This window comes from Alosa sapidissima, chromosome 4, assembly GCF_018492685.1.
Source record: "Alosa sapidissima isolate fAloSap1 chromosome 4, fAloSap1.pri, whole genome shotgun sequence".
NCBI classification, from domain to species: Eukaryota; Metazoa; Chordata; class Actinopteri; order Clupeiformes; family Clupeidae; genus Alosa; species Alosa sapidissima.
The window spans coordinates 39,233,502-39,246,001 of record NC_055960.1 but is presented as its reverse complement, the minus strand read 5'-3'; the positions used below and the strand labels follow the sequence as shown (position 1 = coordinate 39,246,001).

General features: G+C 47.8%; 1 protein-coding gene across 1 annotated transcript in view; it reads left to right on the top strand.

Annotated features, from left to right (window-relative positions):
- The window catches only part of grm6b (glutamate receptor, metabotropic 6b), a 40,087-nt gene extending 27,593 nt beyond the window's left edge, over window positions 1-12,494 (top strand). Inside the window, exons 4-9 of the mRNA XM_042088605.1 lie at window positions 1-30; window positions 975-1,129; window positions 2,363-2,503; window positions 2,809-3,009; window positions 10,808-10,947; window positions 12,175-12,494. The exon at window positions 1-30 is cut by the window's left edge and continues 106 nt beyond it. Coding sequence (XP_041944539.1) covers window positions 1-30; window positions 975-1,129; window positions 2,363-2,503; window positions 2,809-3,009; window positions 10,808-10,947; window positions 12,175-12,468 — 961 coding nt within the window. The 3' untranslated portion in view covers window positions 12,469-12,494. The remainder of the gene's footprint in view (window positions 31-974; window positions 1,130-2,362; window positions 2,504-2,808; window positions 3,010-10,807; window positions 10,948-12,174) is intronic.
- Window positions 12,495-12,500: the final 6 nt, after the last annotated feature.

Genomic DNA, 12,500 nt, shown 5'->3' with positions numbered 1-12,500 from the left:
CATCATCTTCGCCAACGAGGACGACATCAAGTGAGTCTGTCAAACACACACACACACGCACAGAGAAGGCACACACTCAAACACCACACACCCCCCCCCCACACACACACGCAAAGAGAAGGCACACACTCAAACACCACACCCCCCGACACACGCACAGAGAAGGCACACACTCAAACACCACACCCCCCCCCCACACACACACACGCACAGAGAAGGCACACACTCAAACACCACACACACCCCCACACACACACACACGCACAGAGAAGACACACACAAACACCACACACCCCCCCACACACACACACGCACAGAGAAGGCACACACTCAAACACCACACACCCCCCCACACACACACACGCACAGAGAAGGCACACACTCAAACACCACACACACCCCCACATACACACACACGCACAGAGAAGGCACACACTCAAACACCACACACACACACACACACACACACACACGCACAGAGAAGGCACACACTCAAACACCACACACCCCCCCACACACACACACGCACAGAGAAGGCACACACTCAAACACCACACACACCCCGACACACACACCCCCACACACACACACACGCACACACCATCACACACTCAAACACCACACACCCCCCCACACACCATCACACACTCAAACACCACACACCCCCACACACACACACGCACACACCATCACACACTCAAACACCACACACCCCCCCACACACCATCACACACTCAAACACCACACACCTCCCCACACACACACACACACGCACACACCATCACACACTCAAACACCACACACACCCCCACACACACACTCACTCAAACACCACACACCACATCTGTCTGCTGCACCCTTATTAAAAGGCTGTGTGTGTGTTTATGTGTTTGCATCTGTCTGAGTGTGTGATGGTGTGTGTGTGCCTCTGTGTGTGTGTGTGTGTGTGTTTGTGTGTATATTACCCTTATTAGGCGCGTACTTGAGGCGGCAAAGAAGGCCAATCTGACGGGTCACTTCCTGTTTGTGGGCTCAGACAGCTGGGGGTCGAAGAGCTCGCCCATCCTGAACCAGGAAGAGGTGGCTGAGGGCGCCGTGACTATCCTGCCCAAACGGGCCTCCATCGACGGTGAAGCTACGCACACGCTACGCACACTCCACCCTAAACTCCCAACCCCACCCTAAACTCACACGCTACGCACACTCCACCCTAAACTCCCAACCCCACCCTAAACTCACACGCTACGCACACTCCACCCTAAACTCCCAACCCCACCCTAAACTCACACGCTACGCACACTCCACCCTAAACGCACACACTACGCACACTCCACCCTAAACTCCCAACTCCACCCTAAATGCACACACTACGCACACTCCACCCTAAACTCCCAACTCCACCCTAAACGCACACACTACGCACACTCCATCCTAAACTCTCAACTCCACCCTAAACGCACACACTATGCACACTCCACCCTAAACTCACACACTACGCACACACTATGCACACTCAACCCTAAACTCACACACTACGCACACTCCACCCTAAACTCCCAACCCCACCCTAATCTCACACACTACGCACACTCCACCCTAAACGCACACACTACGCACACTCCACCCTAAACTCCCAACCCTACCCTAAACTCACACACTACGCACACTCCACACACTACGCACACACTATGCACACTCAACCCTAAACTCACACACTACGCACACACCACCCTAAACTCTCAACTCCACCCTTAACTCCCAACGCCACCCTAAACTCCCAACCCCACCCTAAACTCACCTAAACTCCCAACTCCACCCTAAACTCACCTAAACTCCCAACTCCACCTTAAACTCCCAACCCCACCCTAAACTCACATTAAACTCCCAACCCCACCCTAAACTCCCAATGCCACCCTAAACTCCCAACCCCACCCAATATACTCAAATCCCACCCACACTACACAAACTCCACCCAAACTATGCAAGCTCCAGCCTAACCTACCAACTCCACCCAAACTTCTCAAACTCCACAAACAACTAAACCCCACCCAAAACACGGATCCATCTGAGCTACTCAAACCCCACCCAAACACCTAAACTCCACCCACATTATCTTTTTTCCATGCTTTCTGTCAGTAATGTTGCCAAATAGTTGACCTGTTTGACAATCACTCAGGATTCTGTAGTGTTCTATTCCTCAGAGTTCCACAGTGTTCTAGCACTCTGTAGTGTTCTACTCATCAGAGATTCACAGTGTTCTAGCACTCTGTAGTGTTCTACTTTTCAGAGTCTAGCACTCTGTATTTTCCCACCATAAGGGTTATGTAGGGTTCTGTACTAAACAGTGCTGTGTGATCCTCAGGCTTTGACGACTACTTCACCACGCGTTCTTTGGAGAACAACCGCCGGAACATCTGGTTCGCCGAATTCTGGGAGGAGGACTTCCGCTGCAAAATGACTCGACCAGGTGGGAAGCTGGGTACCGGGCAGAGGAAATGTACAGGTGAGCAGTCTGCTGTGTATGTGTATGTGTGTATGTGTGTGTGTGTGTGTGTGTGTGTATATGTGTGTGTGTGTGTGTGTGTGTGTGTGTGTGTGTGTGTATGTGTATGTGTGTATGTGTGTGTGTGTGTGTGTGTGTGTGTGTATGTGTATGTGTGTATATGTGTGTGTGTGTGTGTGTGTGTATGTGTGTGTGTGTGTGTGTGTGTGTATATGTGTGTGTGTGTAAATGTGTGTGTGTGTGTGTGTGTGTGTGTGTGTGTGTGTGTGGGTGTGTTAACCCCTGCCCCTGTTCTCTGCCTCCAGGTGAGGAGCGTATAAGTCGAGACTCTCCATATGAGCAGGAGGGGAAGGTGCAGTTTGTGATCGACGCCGTGTACGCCATGGCGTACGCGCTGCACAGCATGCACCTGGACCTCTGCCCCGGCTCCCCAGGTGTGTGCGATCGCATGGACCCCGTGGAGGGAGCGCTGCTGCTCTCCTACATCAGAGCGGTCAACTTCAACGGTGAGCAGCCGCCACCCGACGCAGGACAGCCACAGGTTCAGCACCAGCCTACGCTGGTCTGGTTAACTACAGGCCTACGCTGGTCTGGTATAGCTACAGGCCTACGCTGATCTGGTTAACTACAGGCCTACGCTGGTCTGGTATAGCTACAGGCCTACACTGATCTGGTTAACTACAGGCCTACGCTGGTCTGGTTAACTACAGGCCTACACTGGTCTGGTATAGCTACAGGCCTACACTGGTCTGGTATAGCTACAGGCCTACGCTGGTCTGGTATAGCTACAGGCCTACACTGGTCTGGTTAACTACAGGCCTACACTGGTCTGGTATAGCTACAGGCCTTTGTTAGTCTGGGTTAACTACAGGCCTACGCTGGTCTGGGTTAGCTACAGGCCTACACTGGTCTGGTATAGCTACAGGCCTACACTGGTCTGGTTAACTACAGGCCTACACTGGTCTGGTATAGCTACAGGCCTACACTGGTCTGGTTAACTACAGGCCTACACTGGTCTGGTATAGCTACAGGCCTTTGTTAGTCTGGGTTAACTACAGGCCTACGCTGGTCTGGGTTAGCTACAGCCCTACGCTGGTCTGGTTTAGCTACAGGCCTTTGTTAGTCTGGTTTAGCTACAGGCCTACACTGGTCTGGGTTAGCTACAGGTTTAAGATGGTCTGGTTTAGCTACAGGCCTACGCTGGTCTGGTTTAGCTACAGGCCTATATTAGTCTGGTTTAGCTACAGGCCTTTGTTAGTCTGGTTTAGCTACAGGCCTATACTGGTCTGGGTTAGCTACAGGCCTACACTGGTCTGGGTTAGCTACAGGTTTAAGATGGTCTGGTTTAGCTACAGGCCTACGCTGGTCTGGTTTAGCTACAGGCCTTTGTTAGTCTGGTTTAGCTACAGGCCTACACTGGTCTGGTATAGCTACAGGCCTACGCTGGTCTGGGTTAGCTACAGGTTTAAGATGGTCTGGTATAGCTATAGGTTTAAGATGGTCTGGTATAGGTATAGGTTTAAGATGGTCTTTTTCTGCTGCTTCCGTTACAGTTGTGCCGGGACCAATCACAAGCTGGCTTATCCACCTGGCGCGCTATTGGCAGGTTTAAAACAATACCGATAGCGGGAGAGCCTGGACTTGAGCAAGGCACCTAACCCCTCACTGCTCCCCAAGCGCCGCTGTTGTTGCGCTCACTGTGCTGAGTTTGTTTCACTAATTCACGGATTGGGTTAAATGCAGAGACCAAATTTCCCTCACGGGATCAAAAGAGTATATATACTTATACTTATACTAGTGACTCAGTCTTATGCTGCCTCCTTTCTAAAGAGCATTCAGATGTGCGCTGGTACAGGGCATTTCTTTGAAGTGGGGGAAGTGTCTTCTGTGATGCTTTACGTCATTTGTGTGTGTGTGTGTCCGTGCGTGTGTGTGTGTGAGTGCGTGTGTATGTGTGTGTGTGTGTGTGTGGGGGGGGGGGGGGGGGTTGACCTAAAGCAGGTGTGAATCACTGCTGAGCATCCAATCACAGGGCAGAATTCATCCTGAAGGTTCTCCTCTCTTTGTCCTGCTCTTGAAAACATCCTGCCTGTGTGTGTGTGTGTGTACATGTGTGTCTGTGTGTGTGTGTACGTTTACATGTATGTGTGTGTGTGTGTGTACGTGTACATTTGTGTGTGTGTGTGTGTGTGTGTACGTGTACATGTGTATGTGTGTGTGTATGTGTGTGTGTGTACGTTTACGTGTGTGTGTGTGTGCGCGCACATGTGTGTCTTTGTGTGTGTGCATGCCTGTGTGTGCACATGTGTTTTGTGTGTAGGTGCGTGCACGTGTGTGTGTATGTGTGTGTGTGTGTGCATGTGTGTGTGTGTGTATGTGTCTATGTGTGCCCAGGTGCGTACGTGTGTCTATGCATGTATGTATGTGTGTGTGTGTGTGTCTTGTGTGTGGCCAGCCTTAAGTGACTGCTTCTGAATGTCCGTGGTGGGTGGAGAAGCTTGTCTCTCTGAAACCCTTGGCCCTGGGCCTGTTCTCACTCAAGACACACGCGCACACACACACACACACTGGACACACACACACACACACACACACACACACACACACACACACACTGGACACACACACACACACACACACAATCGGGTCATTCCACGCCGGGAGCACGTCCAGCCTTTCACTCAAGAAGTCCTTTCACTGGCCTCCTCTTCTCCACCTTCTCTTCTCCCTCCCCTCTCCTCTCTCCTCCTCCCCCTTCCTCTCCTCCTCCTCCTCCTCTCCTCTCTCCCCTCTTCTCCTCCTCCTCTCTTCTCTCTCCTGTCCTCTCCCCTCTTCTCTCTCCTCTCCTCTCTTCTCCTCCTCTCCTCTCCTCCTCCTTCTCTTCTCCCTCCCCTCTCCTCTCTCCTCTTCTCCTCCTCCTCTTCTCCTCCTCCTCTTCTCCTCTCTCCTCCTCTCTCCTCCTCTTCTCCTCTCCTCTCTAGAGGCTTCTCTTCCACTCACTGGTCCTGATCAAAAGGAATAAAGGGAAATAAAAGCCATTTAGAGTTCTATTAGGAGTCTTTCTGTTCCATCCCTTCAGGGGGCAGCTTACCATGCTGCCACATTGCTGTGTGTGTGCTGTAGTGGAGTGTGTGTGTGTTACCATGCTGCCACATTGCTGTGTGTGTGCTGTAGTGGAGTGTGTGTGTGTTACCATGCTGCCACATTGCTGTGTGTGTGCTGTAGTGGAGTGTGTGTGTGTTACCATGCTGCCACATTGCTGTGCTGTAGTGGAGTGTGTGTGTGTTACCATGCTGCCACATTGCTGTGTGTGTGCTGTAGTGGAGTGTGTGGGAATGCCTATCTGATGTGTGTGTTTTTAGCAGGAACATGATGTGTGTGCCTGTGTGTGTGATTCCCATGTGTTTGTGTTATGTAGGGTTGATTGGTTCTGACTGTTGTGTGTGTATGTGTGTGAATGTCTGGATATTCCTGTGTGTGTATGTGTGTACTGTATATGTCTGGATATTCGTGTGTGTAGGTGTGCTACAAGCGTAGCCATACTAACAGGAAGTGTTGCATTAACCAGTGTTGTAGTACTCGAGTCCGAGTCATGAGCTAAATTTAGAGACTCGTGACTTGACTTGGACTTGAGCACTGAATGACTCGAACTTGGACTCGGACTCGTGCATTCGCACTCGCGATGACTCGTCGAGGACTCGACTTTTTTTGTAATATATCATAAGGCTATAATTGTAGTATGTCATTAGGCTATAATTTGGTATATGATTTTAATATCTAAATTATTTGTAATACTAATTTTAGTGCAAGGGAATGTTAGGCTACTGCTTCATGTCATACATCGCAAGTCACGTCATGATCACATGCAAAGCAATGTTACACTCAGCCTAGGCTATACATCACACACTGCTGCTGGACCGTGCCAATAGCTGATCATCGTGACTTGGTGAACAGTGTTTTTCCTGACTGACGCGCGAAGCGAGGTTCCATTCATTCATTTTCATTTGGGGCGTGCCCTGCCATTTGTAGCAGGCTATTATCGGATCGAAAGAAAAATAAACTAAAAGTTATATAGCATACTTCTTAATTTTGGTGTCATAAAATATAGAAGCATAACATTAAATTGTAGCCTAGTAGAGTGTCCATGTAGAGTGTCCATGTACGTGTCTGCACAGGTGAAAGTGACAAACTGAACCTCTCCGCGAATGAAGTGGATTACTGTTACTGTTCAAACGAGCGATTTGATAGCCTAATCCACTGCACGAAAAAAAAGGAAATAGCAACTTGTTCTCTTTCTAACAGGTGAATATCGTAGCAAATAGTACTGTAGTGGGGTAGCCGTGGCCTACTGGTCAGCGCTTCGGACTTGTAACCGGAGGGTTGCCGTGGCCTACTGGTTAGCGCTTCGGACTTGTAACCGGAGGGTTGCCGTGGCTACTGGTTAGCGCTTCGGACTTGTAACCGGAGGGTTGCCGTGGCCTACTGGTTAGCGCTTCGGACTTGTAACCGGAGGGTTGCCGTGGCCTACTGGTTAGCGCTTCGGACTTGTAACCGGAGGGTTGCCGTGGCCTACTGGTTAGCGCTTCGGACTTGTAACCGGAGGGTTGCCGGTTCGAACCCCGACCAGTAGGCACGGCTGAAGTGCCCTTGAGCAAGGCAGCTCACTGCTCACCTCACATTATGCACTTGCAGGTAGCCAATGTTCATGTCACCGGAATCAGAAAGAAGCCAAGACGGGCCCTGCACTGCAAAAACGGCTTATCTAACAAAATCTAACCAAGTGTTATTAATCTTTTAATAAGATAAAAAAAATGGTATTGTTTTCAGTATAAAGAGACTTACCTAGCGCTTTCTTGTGAAAACATTTGACTTAATTTTACAAAAGTTTGACTTATTTTAAGACCTCTCATCCTGAAAACAAGCAAATTTGTCTGCCAGTGCGTTAAGCAAATTTGTCCTAAAAACAAGCAAGCCAGGGTTGGGTACTAACGGATTACATATAATCTGGATTACGTAATCAGATTACAAAAATCAAGTAACTATAATCAGCCCAGATTACAATAAAAAAATTGTGTAATCAGATTACAGTTACATTGTTGGGGATTACCTGATTACATTTTATCATGCAAGCAATGCGACTTTTTAATGATAGCCTAGTTATCTTTTAATTCGACAAGCCCCGACCAGTAGAAAAAATGTGGGCGGGGGAAGTGGTTGAGCACTGCTCTCCCATGCCCACATCCACGGCTGAAGTACCCTTGAGTAAGGCACCTAACCCCTCATTGATCCCCGAGCACCGTTGTAGCAGACAGCTCACTGCTCCGGGTTGGTGTGTGCTTCACCTTACTGTGTGTTCACTGCGCTTCACTAATTCGCGGATCGGGAGACCAAATTTCCCTCACAGGATCAAAAGAGTATCTATACTTACTTACTAACTTATTTACTATTGGGCAGGGCTTGAAAATGAAATTATTTTTCAAACGTTCTGTTCCGAACGGTTCAGGTAGGCCTATGTTTAACGTTTTCGTTCTTGCATGCGTTCCGCCACCAACATATCGGTCCTGAAACGGTTCGGAACGCAAAATATCGTTCGTTCTTAAAGTTCCGGCAGTGTTTGGCGGGCCTATCAAGTCTATTTTTGTGGACTTTACCTTAGAAGAGACGTACTCATTATTTCTCCTTGATTTAGCCTATACCGTAGCTATGCCCAAAAATAATAAATCACAGGCGGCATCCAAAAACATTCAGATGGGCTATCCATCCCATAGCCTACAGATTTACTGTAGGCCTAACCTATGCCTATAAATAATTTCTTATCAAAAATATTTCTGGATACGTGCTAAACTCCAATAATTCCAACCCTGTTTATAAACGAACCTGTCTGTTGCTGACAAGGCCTATCTCAAATTTCCCGTTTAACTCTTCTACATAGAATAGGCTATAATTGCGCAAACATTTCAAATCCCGACTTAAAAACGACAAGGCGTGGACAGGCAAAATAGGCTATTACGCATAGGCTACAAACAATATCCAAATCAGTTTCAGTAGCCTACGCTACGAGCTGGCCTAAGATCCGAAGTGGCAGACGGATAGGTTACATTACAACAGCAAGACAAAATATACACATTTGGACCAAAGGTCCATTTATTCTTTTTTTTTTTTTTCGAACTGCAGAAATCAAATTATTAGGCTGTTTGCCTACAGTAGTTGGCTACATAGCGGCTTGTTAGCTCACATTAACAGTGTAGATGCAGGCTTGTTTTTCGCACAACCGGAAATAGTCTCCCTGACATAGGATATGCTTTTGTGAAATTTTATAAAATATATAGAGAACGAAAAAAAAGGTTATTAACCGGTTTTGTGGATTTCAGAATAACGTTTCTGTTCCGGAACAGTTGAAGACCATTTTGTTTTCGTTTCTGTTTCCGCTCCTCGTAAAATTCCGTAAAATTCAGTAAAATTCAGTTTGTTTTCGGTTTTCGTTTTCGTTCCATGAACCGGTTCGGAGCCCTGCTATTGGGGCAGGTCTCTCGGCACACTGCCTGATCTTTTCCTCCTAATCTTAATGTAGCCTCTTGTTTTAGTGTTACCGTTTACTTTGAGAAAGTCACCAGGTCCCCCTGGTTGAAAAACATCCCAAAGGAATAATTTTCTCACCCCCACAATTGAAATGGACATGGTGTCATTCAATCTCAGGCCATGTCCCTGGGTCAAAAAAATCCAGCGAAAGCTAAATTCATTGTCCAGGTGTGCCCTTATAAAGGTTAAGCTGAGTTGTGCATGTTTGGAGAATAGTGATCCATGATCACATCCATGATGACTAAGTGATCAATTTTGGGATGGGGAAAATTTCAACCACCAAAATACCACCCCCAAAGTGGAGAATAGCTATAGAAATGTATTAGTTTTGGGTGTTTTTCAGACAATGGGACCTGGTGGCCTCAAAGTAAATGGTAACACTAAAACAAGGGGCTACATTAAGATTCTTGGAAGAAAAGATCAGTTAATTCACACAGGAATGCTTTACTCAGAGCAAAGAGATTTCTTAGATGTAATGAAATAATAAACAGAAAAATAGAATGAGAATTCTTTCATCAATTCAGTGGTGGTGTCTTTTACTTAAGGGACATATTTATTGAAGTAATCTAAAAGTAATCCTAAAGTAATCAGATTACGTTACATGTTTTTGGTAATCCTGATTACGTTACTGATTACAAAAATTGCCATGTAATTTGTAGTCAGTAATGGATTACATTTCAAAGTAATCTGACCCAACCCTGCCCGCAACACATAACGGTAGACATACAGGACAGCGTACCCGCAACACCTAACGGTAGACATACAAGACAGCGTACCTGCAACCTAATGGTAGACATACAAGACAGCATACCCGCAACACCTAACGGTAGACATACAAGACAGCGTACCCGCAACACCTAACGGTAGACATACAAGACAGCATACCTGCGACACCTAACGGTAGACATACAAGACAGCGTACCCGCAACACCTAACGGTAGACATACAAGACAGCGTACCCGCAACACCTAACGGTAGACATACAAGACAGACAACAAAAAAATGAACAAATAATAAAATAAAATAAATAAGAAATAAAAAAAACCCGGAGGATTTAACGTTAACGTAACGTTAGGCCTTGTAGGCTGCAGTCTGGAGATCACGTTAACGTTAGGCCTTGTAGGCTGCAGTCTGGAGATCACTGGAAGCAAAACAGTCTGAAGTCGTGGGCGATCTTGCAGATCAGCAACTCGGTGGACTTTTGACAGCGACAGTTTATTGCTCCGTGAGATTGCAGAATTCTTAAACGTTAACGTTAGTCTGCTCAATCCAGCTCACAGGTCAGCAACAGCTCTGCGGCCTCGGCAGATCTTTCGTAGAGTAGCCTAGGTCCAGCTGTCCCGAGAAATCCCCTCGACCAGACAGTGAAGTGCAGCACTGGCTCACGGATGGATGGAAGGATGTCAGAGGCCCAGGCCAAAAGCTAGCCATAGCAAGCTCCCAATGGACAAATGTCAGCATCTCGCCAGCATCCCTGTAACCTAGCAACCTCTAGGTGCACACAAGTACACAGGTGTGCTACCAGCTGACAGGTACACAGGTGCACAGGTGTGCTACCAGCTGACAGGTACACAGGTGCACAGGTGTGCTACCAGTTGAGCAGGTTTCATTGAGCAGGACACATCACATATCAACTGACCACTACTTTCTCTCCCTCTCTCTCTCTCTCTCTCCCTCTCTTCTCTCCCTCTCTCCCCCCCTCTCTCTCTCCCTCTCTGTCTGCAGGTAGTGCAGGAACAGCGGTCATGTTTAATGAAAACGGCGACGCCCCTGGTCGTTATGACATCTTCCAGTACCAGCTGTCCAACACAACCAACCCCGGCTACAAAGCCATCGGCCAGTGGACCAATCACCTGCGACTCAACGTAAGTACAATCAGGGCACCACACAGCAACCACTGGACCCGGTCCCTCACACACACGCGACTCACTCACACACACAAATCACTCACACACACAACTCACTCACACACACGACTCACTCACACACACAAATCACTCACTCACACACACAAATCACTCACACACACAACTCAATCACTCACACACACAACTCACTCACACACACGACTCACTCACACACACAATTCACTCACTCACTCACACACACACTCACCACACACACAAATCACTCACTCACACGCACAAATCACTCACACACACAACTCAATCACTCACACACACAACTCACTCACACACACAACTCACTCACACATACAAATCACTCACACACACACACAAGTCACTCACACACACAAATCACTCACTCACACAACTCACTCACTCACTCATACAAATCACTCACACACACAACTCACTCACACATAAATCACTTACACACACAACTCACTCACACACACAAATCACTCACTCACACAAATCACTCACACACACAACTCACTCACTCACACACACAAATCACTCACACACACAACTCACTCACACACAACTCACTCACTCACATAAATCACTCACTCACACAAATCACTCACACACACAAATCACTCACACACACAACACTCACACACACAACTCACTCACACACACAACTCACTCCCTCACATAATCACTCACACACACAAATCACTCACTCACACACACAAATCACTCACTCACACAAATCACTCACACACACAAATCACTCACACACACAACTCACTCACTCACACAAATCACTCACACACACAAATCACTCACACACATAACTCACTCACTCACATAAATCACTCACACACACAATTCACTCAGTTTTTACACAAAGTAATTCAGAATCAGATTCAGATCAGATCCGTTTGGCGAAGTAAGACACACAAGGAATTTGTGTAGCCAATGGAGACAATATGTAAACAGTGTAGCCAATGGTGACAATATGTAAACAGTGTAGCCAATGGAGACAATATGTAAACAGTGTAGCCAATGGTGACAATATGTAAACAGTGTAGCCAATGGAGACAATATGTAAACAGTGTAGCCAATGGTGACAATATGTAAACAGTCAATATGGAGTAACAGACAGGTGGCTGAATGCTGAATGAGGGTCACGTAGAGGCAGGTAAATGTTGGATGTCATCACAATGCCCCCCGCGCCCCCAGGTGGAGGAGATGCAGTGGTCGGGCGGAGACCGGCAGGTGCCAGACTCGGTGTGCAGCTTCCCGTGCGAGCCAGGCGAGAGGAAGAGGATGGTGAAGGCGTGCCGTGCTGCTGGCACTGCGAGCTCTGTGACGGCTACTCCTATCTGTTCGACGAGTTCAACTGCGACACCTGCCCCTTCGACATGCGGCCCAATCAGAACCGCTCGGGCTGTCGGCCCACCCCCATCATCAAGCTGGAGTGGAGCTCGCCCTGGGCCATCATCCCCGTCTTCCTCGCCGTGCTGGGTATCCTAGCAACCACCGGCGTCATCGGAACTTTCATCCGC